General features: G+C 35.5%; 1 protein-coding gene across 2 annotated transcripts in view; it reads left to right on the top strand.

The window, feature by feature from the left end:
* Nucleotides 1-21,408, top strand: part of LOC133550788 (periostin-like) — a 92,740-nt gene that overhangs the window by 6,009 nt on the left and 65,323 nt on the right. For both annotated transcript variants that reach the window (XM_061896826.1, XM_061896827.1), the window contains exons 2-3: nt 10,923-11,075; nt 15,619-15,717. In XM_061896826.1, the coding sequence (XP_061752810.1) occupies nt 10,923-11,075; nt 15,619-15,717 (252 nt within the window). The remainder of the gene's footprint in view (nt 1-10,922; nt 11,076-15,618; nt 15,718-21,408) is intronic.

The following is a 21,408-nucleotide window of genomic DNA, read 5'->3' as shown; positions in this document are numbered from 1 at the left end:
CTTCAGGAAAATTAAAATTTTCAGCACAATCCCATTCAAGATCAGACAAACATTACAGGGAGACAGAACAGGATCGCTGACGGGTCTGCCGGCTTCCAGCGCCCCTTACAAAAAAGATGACATACAGGTAAACGGGGGGGGAGAAAAGAATAGAAGATTAAAATAAAATTTTAAAAAAATCGGTCTTAGCCTGGGCCCTGGAGTGGGGGTGCAGACTGAGGCCAAGGGGAGAAAAAAAAAAAAAAAAAAAACTCATAGCCATAGTACACATCCCTCTTACATGTGTGTAAGAGGGAAACATCAAACATCAAAGAACACAGAGGACATTAAAGACATTAAAGCAGCAGATACAACCAGACACTTCTACATACATCCATCCATCCATTTCCTACCGCTTATTCCCTTGTGGGGTCGCGGGGGGCGCTGGCGCCTATCTCAGCTACAATCGGGCGGAAGGCGGGGTACACCCTGGACAAGTCGCAACCTCCTCGCAGGGCCAACACAGATAGACAGACAACATTCACATTCACACACTAGGGCCAATTTAGGGTTGCCAATCAGAATAAAAAGTAAAAGAAACATATACACTACAAAATAAAGATTTTACCTATAAAACGTATATTTGATGGCAATTTCGTGTTGAATTTGGATGCTAACTGTTAGCACGTTGGCCAGATAGCGTCAAAAAGTGGCAAAATAATTATGGCTGTAAAATATTTAATCTCAATAGTCAAATTGAGTTTATAGTTAACTCAAAGTTAATTGCAATTAATAGCGGAAAAATGTAATTTTCCGTTATTAATAAGGGTACCCTAGACCAGTGTTTTTCAACCTTTTTTTAAGGCAAGGCACATTTTTGTCATGAAAAAAAATCCGGAGGCACACCACCGGCAGAAAACGTAAAAAAATGTACTTTGTGTTACCATGAATTGATTAACGTGGACCCCGACTTACACAAGTTGAAAAACGTATTGGGGTGTTACCATTTAGTGGTCAATTGTACGGAATATGTACTGAACTGTGCAATCTACTAATAAAAGTATCAATCAATCAAGCAAGCAAGGCTATCTACGTTGTTGCTATCCTTCTTGGTGTGGACATTGTTTGTCGTGTCACGTACGGATGTACTTTGTGGAAGCCGTAAGTTTTTGCTGTCGTCCAGCATTCTGTCTCTGTTTACTTTGTAGCCAGTTCAGTTTGACTTTCGTTTTGCGTAGCCTTTTCGTTCATTTTGGATTTAAGCATTACATGCCTTTTTTTACCTGCACACTGCCTCCCACTCTGGTCTGCATATCGGGATTGATTGAGACTTTTATTAGTAGATATTTCATACAATTGACCACTAAATGGTAACACCTGAATACGTTTTTCAATTTGTTAAGTCGGGGTCCACGTTCACAACAAACCATCCTTGTCTCACCCGACACATTCCGACTCTTACAAAGCAATGCTGCCACCTACTGGCATGGAGTATTATGTGGTTACCCTGCCGAGTTTTACACGGCACAGACACTAAGTAACGGCACGTTATTGGCAGATTATGATTATTGATTTGCTAAAAATATTTTTGGGCATAAATTAGGGGAAGTTGCATAGTTTCCCACGACACACTAGTGTGCTGCGGCACAGTGGTTGAAAAACATTGCCCTAGATGGATAATAGTCAAGTTTTTTTTAACCATGACAGGACAATTAGTTTGCGTTTAATGAAAAGTTTTTTAAACATTATAGTTTTGTAAACATCTCAATAGGACATAAACACGCTTTTAATGAGAGTTTTAAAATATTTTATAATGTTTAAAATAATATATATCTTTAGTAGGTTGGCGTCTTGCCAGATTTTGTATTCCCGCTGTAGGAGCACTCGCATTCAGAGGAGGAGCTACACGTCCATGTTTAGATACCGTTTTTTATGCATTAATAACGCAAAATTTGGATTTTTACGATCATGCTTTTGTTTATAGTTAACTCAAAGTTAATAGCAATTAATAATAGCAGAAACCTTTATTTTTTGTTATTAAAAAGTGTACCCAAGACAGATAATAATTACGTTTTTTTTAACCATGACAGGACAATTAGTTTGCGTTTAATGAAAAGTTTTTTTTAAACATTATCCTTTTTTAAACATCTCAATAGGACATAAACACGCTTTTAATGAGAGTTTTAAAATATTTTTACATTTTTAAAATAATATATATGTTAAGTACGTTGGCGCCTTGCCAGATTTTGTATTCCCGCTGTAGGAGCACTCGCATTCAGAGGAGGAGCTACACGTCCATGTTTAGATACCGGTTTTTATGGATTAATAACGCAAAATTTGGATTTTTACGATCATGCTTTTGTTTATAGTTAACTCAAAGTTACTAGCAATTAATAATAGCAGAAACCTTTATTTTTTGTTATTAAAAAGTGTACCCAAGACAGATAATAATTAAGTTTTTTTTAACCATGACAGGACAATTAGTTTGCGTTTAATGAAAGGTTTTTTTAAACATTAGCCTTTTTTAAACAGCTCAATAGGAAATAAACACACTTTTAATGAGAGTTTTAAAATATTTTTACATTTTTAAAATAATATATATCTTAAGTATGTTGGCGCCTTGCCAGATTTTGTATTCCCGCTGTAGGAGCACTCGCATTCAGAGGAGGAGCTACACGTCCATGTTTAGATACCGGTTTTTATGGATTAATAACGCAAAATTTGGATTTTTACGATCATGCTTTTGTTTATAGTTAACTCAAAGTTACTAGCAATTAATAATAGCAGAAACCTTTATTTTTTGTTATTAAAAAGTGTACCCAAGACAGATAATAATTAAGTTTTTTTTAACCATGACAGGACAATTAGTTTGCGTTTAATGAAAGGTTTTTTTAAACATTATCCTTTTTTAAACAGCTCAATAGGAAATAAACACACTTTTAATGAGAGTTTTAAAATATTTTTACATTTTTAAAATAATATATATCTTAAGTATGTTGGCGCCTTGCCAGATTTTGTATTCCCGCTGTAGGAGCACTCGCATTCAGAGGAGGAGCTACACGTCCATGTTTAGATACCGGTTTTTATGCATTAATAACGCAAAATTTGGATTTTTACGATCATGCTTTGATTGTCGAAGATGTTTGCGAATGTAATCTGTGATATTCCTTCCGATATTCTGTACGTTACATGTTGTACAAGTTAATCGTGTTTTTTTTTTTGCTGCATGACATTGTTTTAACCTTCTATTTAGTAATAAAATTATTTGATTTGGCCAGAATGCGGCAAAAAGTAGCAAAATAATTTGGGCTGTCAAACCATTAAAATATTAAATCTCAATAATCACATTTTGTTTATAGTTAACCCAAAGTTAATTGCAATAATAGCAGAAAAATTATTTTTTTTGTTATTAATAAATGTACCCAAGACAGATAATAATAAAAATTTTTTTAACAATGACAGGACAATTAGTTTGCGTTTAATGAAAAGTTTTTTAAACATTATCCTTTTGTAAACATCTCAATAGGACATAAACACGCTTTTAATGAGAGTTTTAAAATATTTTAAAATGTTTAAAATAATATATATCTTTAGTAGGTTGGCGCCTTGCCAGATTTTGTATTCCCGCTGTAGGAGCACTCGCATTCAGAGGAGGAGCTACACGTCCATGTTTAGATACCGGTTTTTATGCATTAATAACGCAAAATTTGGATTTTTACGATCATGCTTTGATTGTCGAAGATGTTTGCGAATGTAATCTGTGATATTCCTTCCGATATTCTGTACGTTACATGTTGTACAAGTTAATCGTGTTTTTTTTTTTGCTGCATGACATTGTTTTAACCTTCTATTTAGTAATAAAATGATTTGATTTGGCCAGAATGCGGCAAAAAGTAGCAAAATAATTTGGGCTGTCAAACCATTAAAATATTAAATCTCAATAATCACATTTTGTTTATAGTTAACCCAAAGTTAATTGCAATAATAGCAGAAAAATTATTTTTTTTGTTATTAATAAATGTACCCAAGACAGATAATAATAAAAAATTTTTTAACAATGACAGGACAATTAGTTTGCGTTTAATGAAAAGTTTTTTAAACATTATCCTTTTGTAAACATCTCAATAGGACATAAACACGCTTTTAATGAGAGTTTTAAAATATTTTAAAATGTTTAAAATAATATATATCTTTAGTAGGTTGGCCTCTTGCCAGATTTTGTATTCCCGCTGTAGGAGCACTCGCATTCAGAGGAGGAGCTACACGTCCATGTTTAGATACCGGTTTTTATGCATTAATAACGGAAAATTAGGATTTTTACGATCATGCTTTAATTGTCGAAGATGTTTGCGAATGTAATCTGTGATATTCCTTCCGATATTCTGTACGTTACATGTTGTACAAGTTAATCGTGTTTTTTTTTTTGCTGCATGACATTGTTTTAACCTTCTATTTAGTAGTAAAATTATTTCATTTGGCCAGAACGCGTCAAAAAGTAGCAAAATAATTTGGGCTGTCAAACCATTAAAATATTTAATCTCAATAATCACATTTTATTTATAGTTAACTCAAAGTTAATAGCAATTAATAATAGCAGAAAAAAATATTTTTTTGTTATTAATAAATGTACCCAAGACAGATAATAATTACATTTTTTGTAACCGTGACAGGACAATTAGTTTGCGTTTAATGAAAAGTTTTTTAAACATTATCCTTTTTTAAATATCACAATAGGACATAAACAGGCTTTTAATGAGAGTTTTAAAATATTTTTACATTTTTAAAATAATATATATCTTAAATACGTTGGCGCCTTGCCAGATTTTGTATTCCCGCTGTAGGAGCACTCGCATTCAGAGGAGGAGCTACACGTCCATGTTTAGATACCGGTTTTTATGCATTAATAACGCAAAATTTGGATTTTTACGATCATTCTTTAATTGTCGAAGATGTTTGCGAATGTAATCTGTGATATTCCTTCCGATATTCTGTACGTTACATGTTGTACAAGTTAATCTTGTTTGTTTTGCTGCATGACATTGTTTTAACCTTCTATTTAGTAATAAAATGTAATATTCGGCCTGCTAAACGTTCTGTAATTGTAAACTATCAACAATAACATGTTATAAAATAATATACACGTAATTTCATAGTGCAATAAAAAACGTTTATTTGGTAGAAATATCACAGACTACATGACAAAACTTCTTTGACAAAGCATGATCGTATTGTAAGACCATTTTTAGTTTGAGTAACAAATACCATTTTTTAAAATTAATTATTAACTGTAATGTAAACAGAAGCCGTCAGGAGTTAGCTCCAATGGCATCGTCTCACTCCGATCGGAGATAAAATGGTCTTTTCCTGTCCGTAGAACGCCTCGTCATGGCTTTGGACCAGAAAATTCTATAATTTCCTGCTTTTCTTGTTGCGTTTCTGTTCATTATTTTCCCGCTTGGGGCTCCACTGTAATTGGACACCATTACATTTCCTGAAGCTACGGAACGGGCCTAGGGTCAAAAAGCAGTCGGGAATCATGCACGTCAAAAATTGTCGCCCTTAAAGGAACTTTTAGTCGATGTATTATTATCGCGTTAATTTTGTCAAACCGCACAAAAAATATAGGCAAAGTGAGCTAAAAGAAAAACCAAACGCTAGCATGCTAATAACATGTTAACAATCGCATGTTTACATTAATCCATCCATCCATCCATCATCTTCCGCTTATCCGAGGTCGGGTCGCGGGGGCAACAGCCTAAGCAGGGAAACCCAGACTTCCCTCTCCCCAGCCACTTCGTCTAGCTCTTCCAGGGGGATCCCGAGGCGTTCCCAGGCCAGCCGGGAGACATAGTCTTCCCAACTTGTCCTGGGTCTTCCCCGTGGCCTCCTACCGGTTGGACGTGCCTTAAACACCTCCCTAGGGAGGCGTTCGGGTGGCATCCTGACCAGATGCCCGAACCACCTCATCTGGCTCCTCTCGATGTGGAGGAGCAGCGGCTTTACTTTGAGTTCCTCCCGGATGGCAGAGCTTCTCACCCTATCTCTAAGGGAGAGCCCCGCCACACGGCGGAGGAAACTCATTTCGGCCGCTTGTACCCGTGATCTTATCCTTTCGGTCATGACCCAAAGCTCATGACCGTAGGTGAGGATGGGAACGTAGATCGACCGGTAAATTGAGAGCTTTGCCTTCCGGCTCAGCTCCTTCTTCACCACAACGGATCGGTACAACGTCCGCATTACTGAGGACGCCGCACCGATCCGCCTGTCGATCTCACGATCCACTCTTCCCTCACTCGTGAACAAGACTCCTAGGTACTTGAACTCCTCCACTTGGGGCAGGGTCTCCTCCCCAACCCGGAGATGGCACTCCACCCTTTTCCGGGCGAGAACCATGTACTCGGATTTGGAGGTGCTGATTCTCATTCCGGTCGCTTCACACTCGGCTGCGAACCGATCCAGCGAGAGCTGAAGATCCCGGTCAGATGAAGCCATCAGGACCACATCATCTGCAAAAAGCAGAGACCTAATCCTGCGGTTACCAAACCGGAACCCCTCAACGCCTTGACTGCGCCTAGAAATTCTGTCCATAAAAGTTATGAACAGAATCGGTGACAAAGGACAGCCTTGGCGGAGTCCAACCCTCACTGGAAATGTGTTCGACTTACTGCCGGCAATGCGAACCAAGCTCTGGCACTGATCGTACAGGGAACGGACCGCCACAATAAGACAGTCCGATACCCCATACTCTCTGAGCACTCCCCACAGGACTTCCCGAGGGACACGGTCGAATGCCTTCTCCAAGTCCACAAAGCACATGTAGACTGGTTGGGCAAACTCCCATGCACCCTCAAGAACCCTGCCGAGAGTAAAGAGCTGGTCCACAGTTCCACGACCAGGACGAAAACCACACTGTTCCTTCTGAATCCGAGGTTCGACTATCCGACGTAGCCTCCTCTCCAGTACACCTGAATAAACCTTACCGGGAAGGCTGAGGAGTGTGATCCCACGATAGTTGGAACACACCCTCCGGTCCCCCTTCTTAAAGAGAGGAACCACCACCCCGGTCTGCCAATCCAGAGGTACCGCCCCCGATGTCCACGCGATGCTGCAAAGTCTTGTCAACCAAGACAGCCCCACAGCATCCAGAGCCTTAAGGAACTCCGGGCGGATCTCGTCCACCCCTGGGGCCTTGCCACCGAGGAGCTTTTTAACTACCTCAGCGACCTCAGCCCCAGAAATAGGAAAGTCCACCACAGATTCCCCAGGCACTGCTTCCTCATAGGAAGACGTGTTGGTGGGATTGAGGAGGTCTTCAAAGTATTCCTTCCACCTATCCACAACATCCGCAGTCGAGGTCAGCAGAACACCATCCGCACCATACACGGTGTTGATAGTGCACTGCTTCCCCTTCCTGAGGCGGCGGACGGTGGTCCAGAATCGCTTCGAAGCCGTCCGGAAGTCGTTTTCCATGGCTTCCCCGAACTCTTCCCATGTCCGAGTTTTTGCCTCCGCGACCGCTGAAGCTGCACACCGCTTGGCCTGTCGGTACCTGTCCACTGCCTCCGGAGTCCTATGAGCCAAAAGGACCCGATAGGACTCCTTCTTCAGCTTGACGGCATCCCTCACCGCTGGTGTCCACCAAGGGGTTTTAGGATTGCCGCCCCGACAGGCACCAACTACCTTGCGGCCACAGCTCCGATCTGCCGCCTCGACAATAGAGGTGCGGAACATGGTCCACTCGGACTCAATGTCCAGCACCTCCCTCGTGACATGTTCAAAGTTCTTCCGGAGGTGGGAATTGAAACTTTGTCTGACAGGAGACTCTGCCAGACGTTCCCAGCAGACCCTCACAATGCGTTTGGGCCTCCCAGGTCTGTCCGGCATCCTCCCCCACCATCGCAGCCAACTCACCACCAGGTGGTGATCGGTAGAAAGCTCCGCCCCTCTCTTCACCCGAGTGTCCAAAACATGAGGCCGCAAATCCGATGACACAACTACAAAGTCGATCATGGAACTGCGGCCTTGGGTATCCTGGTGCCAAGTGCACATATGGACACCCTTATGTTTGAACATGGTGTTTGTTATCGACAAACTGTGACGAGCACAAAAGTCCAATAACAAAACACCACTCGGGTTCAGATCCGGGCGGCCATTCTTCCCAATCACGCCTCTCCAGGTTTCACTGTCGTTGCCAACGTGAGCGTTGAAGTCTCCCAGTAGGACAAGGGAATCACCCGGAGGAGCACTTTCCAGTACTCCCTCGAGTGTTCCCAAAAAGGGTGGGTACTCTGAACTGCTGTTTGGTGCATAAGCACAAACAACAGTCAGGACCCGTCCCCCCACCCGAAGGCGGAGGGAGGCTACCCTTTCGTCCACCGGGTTGAACTCCAACGTACAGGCTTTGAGCCGGGGGGAAACAAGAATTGCCACCCCAGCCCGTCGCCTCTCACTGCCGGCAACGCCAGAGTGGAAGAGGGTCCAATCCCTCTCGAGAGAAGTGGTTCCAGAGCCCTTGCTGTGCGTCGAAGTGAGTCCAACTATATCCAGCCGGAATTTCTCGACTTCGCGCACTAGCTCAGGCTCCTTCCCCCCCAGTGACGTGACGTTCCACGTCCTAAGAGCTAGCTTCTGTAGCCGAGGATCGGACCGCCAAGTGCCCTGCCTTCGGCTGCCGCCCAGCTCACAATGCACCCGACCTCTATGGCCCCTGCTATGGGTGGTGAGCCCATTGGAGGGGTGACCCACGTTGCCTCTTCGGGCTGTGCCCGGCCGGGCCCCATGGGAACAGGCCCGGCCACCAGGCGCTCGCCATCGTGCCCCAACTCCGGGCCTGGCTCCAGAGCGGGGCCCCGGTGACCCACGTCCGGGCGAGGGAAATCTGGGTTCATTTCGTTGTAATTCCATAGAAGTCTTTGAGCTGCTCTTTGTCTGATCACTCACCTAGAACCTGTTTGCCTTGGGAGACCCTACCAGGGGGCTTTATGCCCCCGGACAACATAGCTCCTAGGATCATTGGGACACGCAAACTCCTCTACCACGATAAGGTTGCAGCATGAATGAAATACCAAAATATATGACACAGAGGTGTAATTTCCATTGAGATTTTGCGTGAATGCTGGTGAGCCGAAGCCAAACTGAAATGCTAACAGTTAGCAGATGGCCAGATAGCATCAGGTAACAAAAAATATATGCACAATTAGCTAAAAAAAAAAAAAAAAAAAAGTTACAATGCTTACAATAGCATGTTTACATTTAGCATGAATGAAATACCAAAATATATGACACAGAGGTGTAATTTCCATTGAGATTTTGCGTGAATGCTGGTGAGCCGAAGCCAAACTGAAATGCTAACAGTTAGCAGATGGCCAGATAGCATCAGGTAACAAAAAATATATACACAATTAGCTAAAAGAAGTTAAAATGCTAACAATAGCATGTTTACATTTAGCATTAGTGAAATACCAAAATATATGACACTTAGATATATATAGCCGTTCATTTGGCTAAGATAAAAAAAAACTTTAGCATTTTAATGTTAGCATGCTAAAATGCTAACTGTAGGGTGTCAAATAACAAATTACCTGAAAAATGCTAGCCTTCTAGCATTAGCATGCATTAAGTACCAAAATATGTCTGAGGTGTGTATATATATATGTGTATATATATGTATATATATAAATATGTATATATATATGTATATATATATGTATATATATGTATATGTATATATATATATATATATATATGGGCTTCACGGTGGAAGAGGGGTTAGTGCGTCTGCCTCACAATACGAAGGTCCTGCAGTCCTGGGTTCAAATCCAGGCTTGGGATCTTTCTGTGTGGAGTTTGCATGTTCTCCCCGTGAATGCGTGGGTTCCCTCCGGGTACTCCAGCTTCCTCCCACCTCCAAAAACATGCACCTGGGGATAGGTTGATTGGCAACACTAATTGGCCCTAGTGTGTGAATGTGAGTGTGAATGTTGTCTGTCTATCTGTGTTGGCCCTGCGTTGAGGTGGCGACTTGTCTAGGGGGTACCCCGCCTTCCGCCCGATTGTAGATGAGATAGGCGCCAGCGCCCCCCGTGACCCCAAAAGGGAATAAGCGGTAGAAAATGGATGGATATATATATATATGTATATATATATATATATATATATATATATGTATATATATATATGTGTATATATATGTATATATATATGTGTGTGTATATATATATATATATATATGTGTGTGTATATATGTATATATATATGTGTATATATATATATGTGTGTGTATATATATATATATATATATGTGTGTGTATATATGTGTATATATATATATATGTATATATATATATGTATATATATATATATATATATATGTGTGTGTGTATGTTTGTATGTATGGATAAGCGGTATATATATATATATATATATATATATATATATATGCATACATACATACATATGTGTATATTTATATATATAAATATATATGTACATACATACACCATTTTACATTTACAGTAATGCACTGTAAAAACAACAATCGTAGAATTGACTGTAAAAACTGAAGCTCATTTGTTAGAATTTTACTGTAAAAATAATCTAAAAAGAACTTTTAAATACGTAGAAAAAATATATACATATTTTCTATATATATATATATATATATGTATGTATGTATATCTTTCTTTCACATTTACTCATAATACTGCTCTGTATGAAATAGAAATATGTGACTTTGTGCTTGTGTGTCCTTTGTAGGGTGTGTAGTGGCTCAGGGCGTCCTGGGGACTCTGGGGCGTGATGGAGGTGTGTGTGTGTGTGTGTGTGTGTGTGTGTGTGTGTGTGTGTGTGTGTGTGTGTGTGTATGTGTGTGTGTGTGTGTGTGTGTGTGTGCCTGTGAGTATAAAAGAGCTGCCTCGCTCGCACACACTCTTACATCTCAGCAGTTTGCAGCTTGTGGAGGTGTGCAGAGCGAACAGGATGCAGCATCTGACAGCCGTGATCCTCCTGGTGGGGGCGCTCTGCTCACTAAGCAGCGTGGAATCTTCTGCCTATGACAAGATTGTCAGCCACAGTCGCATCCGAGCCAGGAAAGAAGGGTAAGTGTGTGTGTGTGTGTGTGTGCGCAGAAGTTTTTAAATGATAAATGTTTTAATTGGATGAAATAAAGTGTTAACACATTTTTATTCAATTAAGTAAAGACTTGAAGTGGGTATTTTGTCATTTTTTTAATATTGAGATTTTGTATAGAAAATAATACGAAATGTTAAAAGTAAAGCATTTTTGTAATCGCTCAAGACTTTTTTAAAGTGTGTACTATTTTTTTACAGCGCTCTTTATAAATAAGGCTTTTAAGTAGGTTTGTTTTTAGATCAAATAAACAATATAACATTTTTGATTATAATTACTTTTTAATAAAGTAGATAAACTTTTTCATTATGCCTTTTTTCTATTCTTAATCAAATTTAGTAGTTAAATTGAGTTTTTGGTGTTTTTTATTCAGTTAAATAATTAAGATAGTGTTTTTTTTACATGCCTTTGTGTTCCTTAAACTTAAATAAAACAAAAAAAATAAAGGTTTAATTGTGTTTTTTTATATATATATTTTGATGTGTTTTTTAATTAAATTAAATGAATAAAATGAGGGTGTTAATTATGATTTGTGTGTGGTTTTTGAATTAAGTTAAATAAATAAAATGTTTTTATGCTTTTTTGTGTTTTTTTACTTAAAAATGTTTATTAAATTAAATAAACAAGATAAAATATTTCATTTAGCTTTCGTGTTCTTTGAATTGAATAAAACACAAAATAAAGGTTTTAATTACGCTTTTTTGTGTGTTTTTTAGTTAAAAGTTATTAATTGTTTACTTTTTGTTTTTTATTCAAATAAATAAATAATATAAAATATTTTATTTATGCTTTGTGTTCTTTGAAATAAATAAAACATCAAAATAATATTTTGATGTGTTTTTTAAATTAAATTAAATGAATAAAATGAGGGTGTTAATTATGATTTGTTTGTGGTTTTTGAATTAAGTTAATTAAATAAAATGTTTTATGCTTTTTTGTGTTTTTTTACTTAAAATTTTTTATTAAATTAAATAAACAAGATAAAATATTTCATTTAGCTTTCGTGTTCTTTGAATTGAATAAAACACAAAATAAAGGTTTTAATTACGCTTTTTTGTGTGTTTTTTAGTTAAAAGTGAGTAATTGTTTACTTTTAGTTTTTTATTAAAATAAATAAACAATATAAAATATTTTATGTATGCTTTGTGTTCTTTGAAATAAATAAAACATCAAAATAATATTTTGATGTGTTTTTTAAATTCAATTAAATGAATAAAATGAGGGTGTTAATTATGATTTGTTTGTGGTTTTTGAATTAAGTTAAATAAATAAAATGTTTTTATGCTTTTTTGTGTTTTTTTACTTAAAAATTTTTATTAAATTAAATAAACGAGATAAAATATTTCATTTAGCTTTCGTGTTCTTTGAATTGAATAAAACACAAAATAAAGGTTTTAATTACGCTTTTTTGTGTGTTTTTTAGTTAAAAGTGAGTAATTGTTTACTTTTTGTTTTTTATTAAAATAAATAAACAATATAAAATATTTTATGCATGCTTTGTGTTCTTTGAAATAAATAAAACATCAAAATAATATTTTGATGTGTTTTTTAAATTAAATGAATAAAATGAGGGTGTTAATTATGATTTGTTTGTGGTTTTTGAATTAAGTTAAATAAAATGTTTTTATGCTTTTTGTATTTTTTTACTTAAAATTTTTTATTAAATTAAATAAACAAGATCAAATATTTCATTTAGCTTTCGTGTTCTTTGAATTAAATAAAACACAAAATAAAGGTTTTAATTACGCCTTTTTGTGTGTTTTTTAGTTAAAAATTAGTAATTGTTTACTTTTTGTTTTTTATTCAAATAAATAAACAATATAAAATATATGTATGCTTTGTGTTCTTTGAAATAAATAAAACAGCAAAATAATATTTTGATGTGTTTTTTAAATTAAATTAAATGAATGAAATGAGGGTGTTAATTATGATTTGTTTGTGGTTTTTGAATTAAGTTAATTAAATAAAATGTTTTTATGTTTTTTTTGTGTTTTCTTACTTAAATTTTTTTATTAAATTAAATAAAAAAGATCAAATATTTCATTTAGCTTTCGTGTTCTTTGAATGAAATAAAACACAAAATAAAGGTTTTAATTACGCTTTTTTGTGTGTTTTTTAGTTAAAAATTAGTAATTGTTTACTTTTTGTTTTTTATTCAAATAAATAAACAATATAAAAATATTGTATGTATGCTTTGTGTTCTTTGAAATAAATAAAACATAAAAATAATATTTTGATGTGTTTTTTAAATTAAATTAAATGAATAAAATGAGGGTGTTAATTATGATTTGTTTGTGGTTTTGAATTAAGTTAAATAAATAAAATGTTTTCATGATTTTTTGTGTTTTTTTACTTAAATTTTTTTATTAAATTAAATAAACAAGATCAAATATTTCATTTAGCTTTCGTGTTCTTTGAATTAAATAAAACACATAATAAAGGTTTTAATTACGCTTTTTTGTGTGTTTTTTAGTTAAAAGTTAGTAATTGTTTACTTTTAGTTTTTTATTAAAATAAATAAACAATATAAAATATTTTATGCATGCTTTGTGTTCTTTGAAATAAATAAAACATCAAAATAATATTTTGATGTGTTTTTTAAATTAAATTGAATGAATAAAATGAGGGTGTTAATTATGATTTGTTTGTGGTTTTTGAATTAAGTTAAATAAAAAAAATGTTTTTATGCTTTTTTGTGTTTTTTTACTTAAAATTTTTTATTAAATTAAATAAGATCAAATATTTCATTTAGCTTTCGTGTTCTTTGAATTAAATAAAACACAAAATAAAGGTTTTAATTACGCTTTTTTGTGTGTTTTTAGTTAAAAGTTAGTAATTGTTTACTTTTTGTTTTTTATTCAAATAAATAAACAATATAAAATATTTTATGTATGCTTTGTGTTCTTTGAAATAAATAAACATCAAAATAATATTTTGATGTGTTTTTTAAATTAAATGAATAAAATGAGGGTGTTAATTATGATTTGTTTGTGGTTTTTGAATTAAGTTAAATAAAATGTTTTTATGCTTTTTGTATTTTTTTACTTAAAATTTTTTATTAAATTAAATAAACAAGATCAAATATTTCATTTAGCTTTCGTGTTCTTTGAATTAAATAAAACACAAAATAAAGGTTTTAATTACGCCTTTTTGTGTGTTTTTTAGTTAAAAATTAGTAATTGTTTACTTTTTGTTTTTTATTCAAATAAATAAACAATATAAAAATATTTTATGTATGCTTTGTGTTTTTTGAATTAAATAAAACAAAAAATAATGGTTTGGTTATGATTTTTCTGTGTTTTTTATATTAATTAAAATGACGGTTAAAGAAATAAATTGAGCGTTTTAATTATGTTTTTTGTGTTTTTTTTAAATTACATTCTATAATTAAATTGTTTACTTTTTGTGTTTTTTTATCAAATTAAATAAACAAGATAAATATATTATTCATGCTTTTGTGTTCCTTAAATTAAATACAACAAAAATATTAGGGTTTATTTATGATTATTTGTTTTTTTAGTTAAATAAATGTAATGAAGGTTTTAATTTTGTTTTGTTTTTAGTTTTTGAATTAAGTTAAAAAAATGTAATTAGCATTCACATTATGCTTTTTGTGTTTGTTTTTTTCAAATGTAATTAAATTGTTTACTTGCTGTGTTTTATTAAATGAAATAAGATAAATATTTTATTCATGATTTTGTGTTCTTTAAATTAAAACGAAAATAAAGGCTTGATTATGATTGTTTTGTGTTTATTTAAACAAAAGAAATAAAATTAAACAAATATGATATTTTTCTGTTTTAAGTAAATAAATTAATTAAAAGTGTTTATTTTGTCTTATGGACTTAAATAAACAAAATAAAAATCTTTATCAGCCTTTGTGTTTTTTTCAAAATAAAACAAAAACAAGGTTTTTATTATTGAAAATGTTTTGGTTTTGCATTCAATTAAACTAAATGAGGATTTTAAGTGAGTTTTCTTGTGTTCCCAAAGTCCAAAATAAAAATCAACTTTATAAGCGTGTACCTTTTTTTTTTTTTTTTTTTTTTTTTAGCTCTCCCTTCAAAATAAGATGCTGGTTTTTCTTTTTTTTTTTTTTTTAATATTCTTTTGTTGTCTTTTAAATATTTTTTATATTATTTGGGTGCATGTGATCATTAAATCAAAAGGTTAAATACAACATCTGGGTTTTACGTGCACTGTATGCTTTTTTTTTTTCCACAATAAAACACGGGATTTAAATGTGTGTGGAAAAGCATCAGATGTAAAATAAATATATATATATATATATATGTATATATATATATAAAAAATGGTGTAAAAATTGAAACACACAATAAAAAAAAAGTTTCAGTTTTTTAGTAGTGTGCACTTTCTTCCTAAAAATGTGTTTCTAGGTGATTTCCCAACATTACATTCCTACTTTTCACCATCCCGTCACTCAACAACTTGCACCTTTCTCCGACCCCTCCCCTTTGTCCTCCCACATCCTGCCCCCTCCTCCCTCTTCAGGCCCAACGTGTGCGCCCTGCAGCAGGTTCTGGGGACCAAGAAGAAGTACTTCAGCACGTGCAGGAACTGGTACAAAGGCTCCATCTGCGGCAAGAAGGCGTGAGTGCCATCGCACACGCACACCACAGCCGCAACATTAGGTACACCTGGCCTGATTCAAAGGGAGTTACAGGTCGCCGATACGGGTGCGCCGATCCGATATCCAATACGAGTCTGATAGCAAAAGAGAAAAAAAGTAACGTCTAGCGCCTGCAAACTCTGATTCTAGCACTCCGCCTTTTCCTCGCGTTTCCGTCAAGTCGTTTAGGTAAGAATGGAGCTAGCAGCTACACGACAGCTAAGCACACAATAACACGCGAGCTAGACATATACGTGACAGCAGTGTAAAACGGGCGTCACGTGATCATGGTTCCACGTCAAACAGCTGGCGCGTGATCAGTAGAATACTTACAGTATTAGCACTTTTTAGGGCGCAACAAAAAAACAAAACATATCATATACTACACAATAGCGCTTAATAAAAAGCACGTTACAATCATAAAAAGCTCATTACAATCAAAACAGCTTGCACGTGATGAGTACAATACTTGCAGTATTAACACTTTTTAGGGCGCAACAAAAAAAAAACACATCATATACTACACAATACCGCTTAATAAAAAGCATGTTACAATCATAAAAAGCACGTTACAATCAGAACAGCTGGCGCAGGATGAGTACAAAACTTGCAGTATTAACACATCTTAGGGCGCAACAAAAAAACAAAAACACATCATATACTACAAAATACTGCTTAATAAAAAGCATGTCACAATCATAAAAAGCATGTTACAGTCAAAAAGCTGGCGCGTGATGAGTACAATACTTACAGTATTAACACTTTTTAGGACGCAACAAAAACACATCATATACTACACAATACCGCTTAAAAAAAAGCACGTTGCAATCATAAAAAGCATGTTACAATCAAAACAGCTTGCACGTGATGAGTACAATACATACAGTATTTACACTATTTGGGGCGCAACAAAAAAATCGAAACACATCATATACTACACAATACCGCGTTATAAAAAGCATGTCACAATCATAAAAAGCACGTTACAATCAAAACAGCTTGTGCATGATGAGTACAATACTTACATTATTAACACTTTTTAGGGCGCAACAAAAAAACAAAAACACATCATATACTACACAATACCGCTTAATAAAAAGCATGTCACAATCATAAAAAGCATGTTACAATCAAAACAGCTTGCATGTGATGAGTACAATACTTACAGTATTAACACTTTTTAGGGCGCAGCAAAAAAAACGACACACATCATATACTACACAATACCGCTTAATATAAAGCATGTTACAATCATAAAAAGCACGTTACAATCAAAACAGCTTGCATGTGATGAGTACAATACTTACAGTATTAACACTTTTTAGGGCGCAGCAAAAAAAACGACACACATCATATACTACACAATACCGCTTAATATAAAGCATGTCACAATCATAAAAAGCACGTTACAATCAAAACAGTTTGCACGTGATGAGTACAATACTTTAAGTATTAACACATCTTAGGGCGCAACAACAACAAAAAAAAACATCATATACTACACAATACCACTTAATAAAAAGCATGTCGCAATCATAAAAAGCACGTTACAATCAAAACAGCTTGCATGTGATGAGTACAATACTGACAGTATTAACACTTTTTAGGGCGCAACAAAAAAATCGAAACACATCATATACTACACAATAGCGCTTAATAAAAAGCACGTAAAAATCATAAAAAGCATGTTACGATCAAAACAGCTTGCGCGGGGTAAGTACAATACTTTCAGTATTAACACTTTTTAGGGCGCAACAAAAAAACAAAAACACATCATATACTACACAATACCGCTTAGTAAAAAGCATGTCACAATCATAAAAAGCATGTTACAGTCAAACAGCTGGCGCGTGATGAGTATAATACTTACAGTATTAACACTTTTTAGGGCGCAACAAAACACATCATATACTACACAATACCGCTTAAAAAAAAGCACGTTGCAATCATAAAAAGCATGTTACAATCAAAACAGCTTGCATGTGATGAGTACAATACTTACAGTATTTACACTATTTGGGGCGCAACAAAAAAATCGAAACACATCATATACTACACAATACCGCTTAATATAAAGCATGTCACAATCATAAAAAGCATGTTACAATCAAAACAGCTTGCATGTGATGAGTACAATACTTACAGTATTAACACTTTTTAGGGCGCAACAAAAAAATCGAAACACATCATATACTACACAATAGCGCTTAATAAAAAGCACGTAAAAATCATAAAAAGCATGTTACGATCAAAACAACTTGCGCGGGGTAAGTACAATACTTACAGTATTAACACTTTTTAGGGCGCAACAAAAAAAATCGAAACACATCATATTCTACACAACACCGCTTAATAAAAAGCACGTCACAATCATAAAAAGCATTATACAATCAAAACAGCTTGCACGTGATGAGTACAATACTTACAGTAGTAACACTTCTTAGGGCGCAACAAAAAAACAAAACACATCATATACTACACAGTAGCGCTTAATAAAAAGCACGTTGCAATCTTAAAAAGCATGCTATAATCAAAACAGCTTGTGCGTGATGGGTACAATACTTTCAGTATTAACACTTTTTAGGGCGCAACAAAAAGCAAAAACACATCATATACTACACAACACCGCTTAATAAAAAGCATGTTACAATCATAAAAAGCTCATTACAATCAAAACAGCTTGCACGTGATGAGTACAATACTTTCAGTATTAACACTTTTTAGGGCGCAAAAAAACCCAAAACACATCATATACTACACAGTAGCGCTTGATAAAAAGCACGTTGCAATCATAAAAAGCATGTTACAATTAAAACAGCTTGCACGTGATGAGTACAATACTTACAGTATTTACACTATTTGGGGCGCAACAAAAAAATCGAAACACATCATATACTACACAATACCGCTTAATATAAAGCATGTCACAATCATAAAAAGCATGTTACAATCAAAACAGCTTGCATGTGATGAGTACAATACTTACAGTATTAACACTTTTTAGGGCGCTACAAAAAAATCGAAACACATCATATACTACACAATAGCGCTTAATAAAAAGCACGTAAAAATCATAAAAAGCATGTTACAATCAAAACAACTTGCGCGGGGTAAGTACAATACTTACAGTAATAACACTTTTTAGGGCGCAACAAAAAAAAATCGAAACACATCATATACTGCACAACACCGCTTAATAAAAAGCACGTCACAATCATAAAAAGCATTATACAATCAAAACAGCTTGCACGTGATGAGTACAATACTTACAATATTAACACTTCTTAGGGCGCAACAAAAAAACAAAACACATCATATACTACACAGTAGCGCTTAATAAAAAGCACGTTGCAATCTTAAAAAGGATGTTACAATCAAAACAGCTTGTGCATGATGAGTACAATACTTTCAGTATTAACACCTCTTAGGGCGCAACAAAAAAATCGAAACACATCATATACTACAAAATACTGCTTAATAAAAAGCATGTTACAATCATAAAAAGCATGTTACAATAAAACAGCTGGCGCGTGATGAGTACAATACTTGCAGTATTAACACTTCTTAGGGCGCAACAAAAAAAATCTAAACACATCATATACTACACTATACCGCTTAATAAAAAGCACATTACAATCATAAAAAGCACGTTACAATCAAAACAGCTGGCGCGTGATGAGTACAATACTTACAGTGTTAACACTTCTTGGGGCGCAACAACAACCTAAAACTCATCATATACTACACAAAACTGCTTAATAAAAAGCACGTTGCAATCAAACAGCTTGTTTGTGATAAGCGCAATACTTGCTGTATTAACACTTTTTAGGGCGCAACAAAAAAAACACTAAATAAAAAAGCAAGTTACACTCAAACAGCAGGTGTGTAACAAGTATAATACTTACTGTATTAACACTTTTTGGGGCGCGAGTGTGATAGTAACAACTGGACAGCAATTATAATCGGCTCATTTTTAAATTTGCATTAAAAAAACAATTGATATTTATCAACACACAGAAGCACAGAAGATTGGTACCGCTGAATACTTGGTATCGATTGCCAGGTACTAGGAATTGGTACCGTATCGTTGAGATGTGAGCGTTACCCCTCCTTACCTTCCACTGTTGTGTTTGACTCTCTCCGCTTGAACAAACTAACATTCCACACTACAAAACAATTCCTGCTGATATCGTATCGCTTCACTATCGGCCAGTACTCCAGGCTCCAATATCGCAAGAGAAGAAGTTGTATCGGCACAGTTAGTTGCAGCCATTTTCTCATTAAAATATGGAACCACAACTACTCTTCTTCTTCTTCTCCCTCTCCTTTTCCTTCTTGTTCCTCTCTTTCTCCTCCTTATTTTCCTTCTTCTTCTCCTTATTCTTCCTCCTTCTTGTACCCCTCTTTCTCCTCTTTCTTTTCCTTCTTCTTCTCATTCTCTTTTCTCTTTGTCCTTCTTCTTCTCCCTCACCTTCTTCTTCTCCTTCTTCTTGTCTTCTTCTTCTCCTTCTTCTCCCCCCCCTTATTCTTCTCCTCCCTTTTCTTCTCCTTCTTCTCCCTCTCCTTTTCCTTCTTGTTCCTCTCTTCCTCCTCCTTATTTTCCTTCTTCTTCTCCTTCTTCTCCTTCTTCTTCCTCCTTCTTGTCCCCCTCTTTCTCCTCCTTCTTTTCCTTCTTCTCATTCTCTTTTCTCTTCGTCCTTCTTCTTCTCCCTCACATTCTTCTTCTCCTTCTTCTTCTCCCTCTCCTTCTTGTCTTCTTCTTCTCCTTCTTCTCCCTCCCCTTCTTCTTCTCCTCCTTCTTTTTCTTCTCCTTCTTCTCCTTCTCCTTTTCCTTCTTGTTCCTCTCTTTCTCCTCCTTATTTTCCTTCTTCTTCTCCTTCTTGTCCCCCTCTTTCTCCTCCTTCTTTTCCTTCTTCTTCTCTTTTCTCTTTGTCCTTCTTCTTCTCCCCCACCTTCTTCTTCTCCTTCTTCTTTTTCTTCTTCTTCTCCCTCTCCTTCTTCTTGTCTTCTTCTTCTTCTCCTTCTCCCTCCCCTTCTTCTTCTCCTCCTTCTTTTTCTTCTCCTTCTTCTCCCTCTCCTTTTCCTTCTTGTTCCTCTCTTTCTCCTCCTTATTTTCCTTCTTCTCCTTCTTCTTCCTCCTTCTTGTCCCCCTCTTTCTCCTTCTTTTCCTTCTTCTTCTCATTCTCTTTTCTCTTTGTCCTTCTTCTTCTCCCTCACCTTCTTCTTCTCCTTCTTCTTCTCCCTCTCCTTCTTCTTGTCTTCTTCTTCTCCTTCTCCCTCCCCTTCTTCTTCTCCTCCTTCTTTTCTTCTCCTTCTTCTTCCTCTCATTTTCCTTCTTGTTCCTCTCTTTCTCCTCATTTTCCTTCTTCTTCTCCTTCTTCTTCTCCTTCTTGTCCCCCTCTTTCTCCTCCTTCTTTTCCTTCTTCTTCTCATTCTCTTTTCTTTTTGTCCTTCTTCTTCTCCCTCACCTTCTTCTTCTCCTTCTTCTCCTTCTTCTCCCTCTCCTTCTTCTTGTCTTCTTCTTCTCCTTCTTCTCCCTCCCCTTCTCCTTCTTATTCTCCTTCTTCTCCCTCTCATTCTTCTACCTCTTCAATCAGTCAATCAATGTTTACTTATATAGCCCTAAATCACTAGTGTCTCAAAGGGCTGCACAAACCACTACGACATCCTCG

Source organism: Nerophis ophidion, linkage group LG04 (assembly GCF_033978795.1).
Source record: "Nerophis ophidion isolate RoL-2023_Sa linkage group LG04, RoL_Noph_v1.0, whole genome shotgun sequence".
Lineage (NCBI taxonomy): Eukaryota > Metazoa > Chordata > Actinopteri > Syngnathiformes > Syngnathidae > Nerophis > Nerophis ophidion.
Note: the sequence above shows the minus strand (reverse complement) of the source record. Positions and strands in the feature narration are given on the sequence as shown.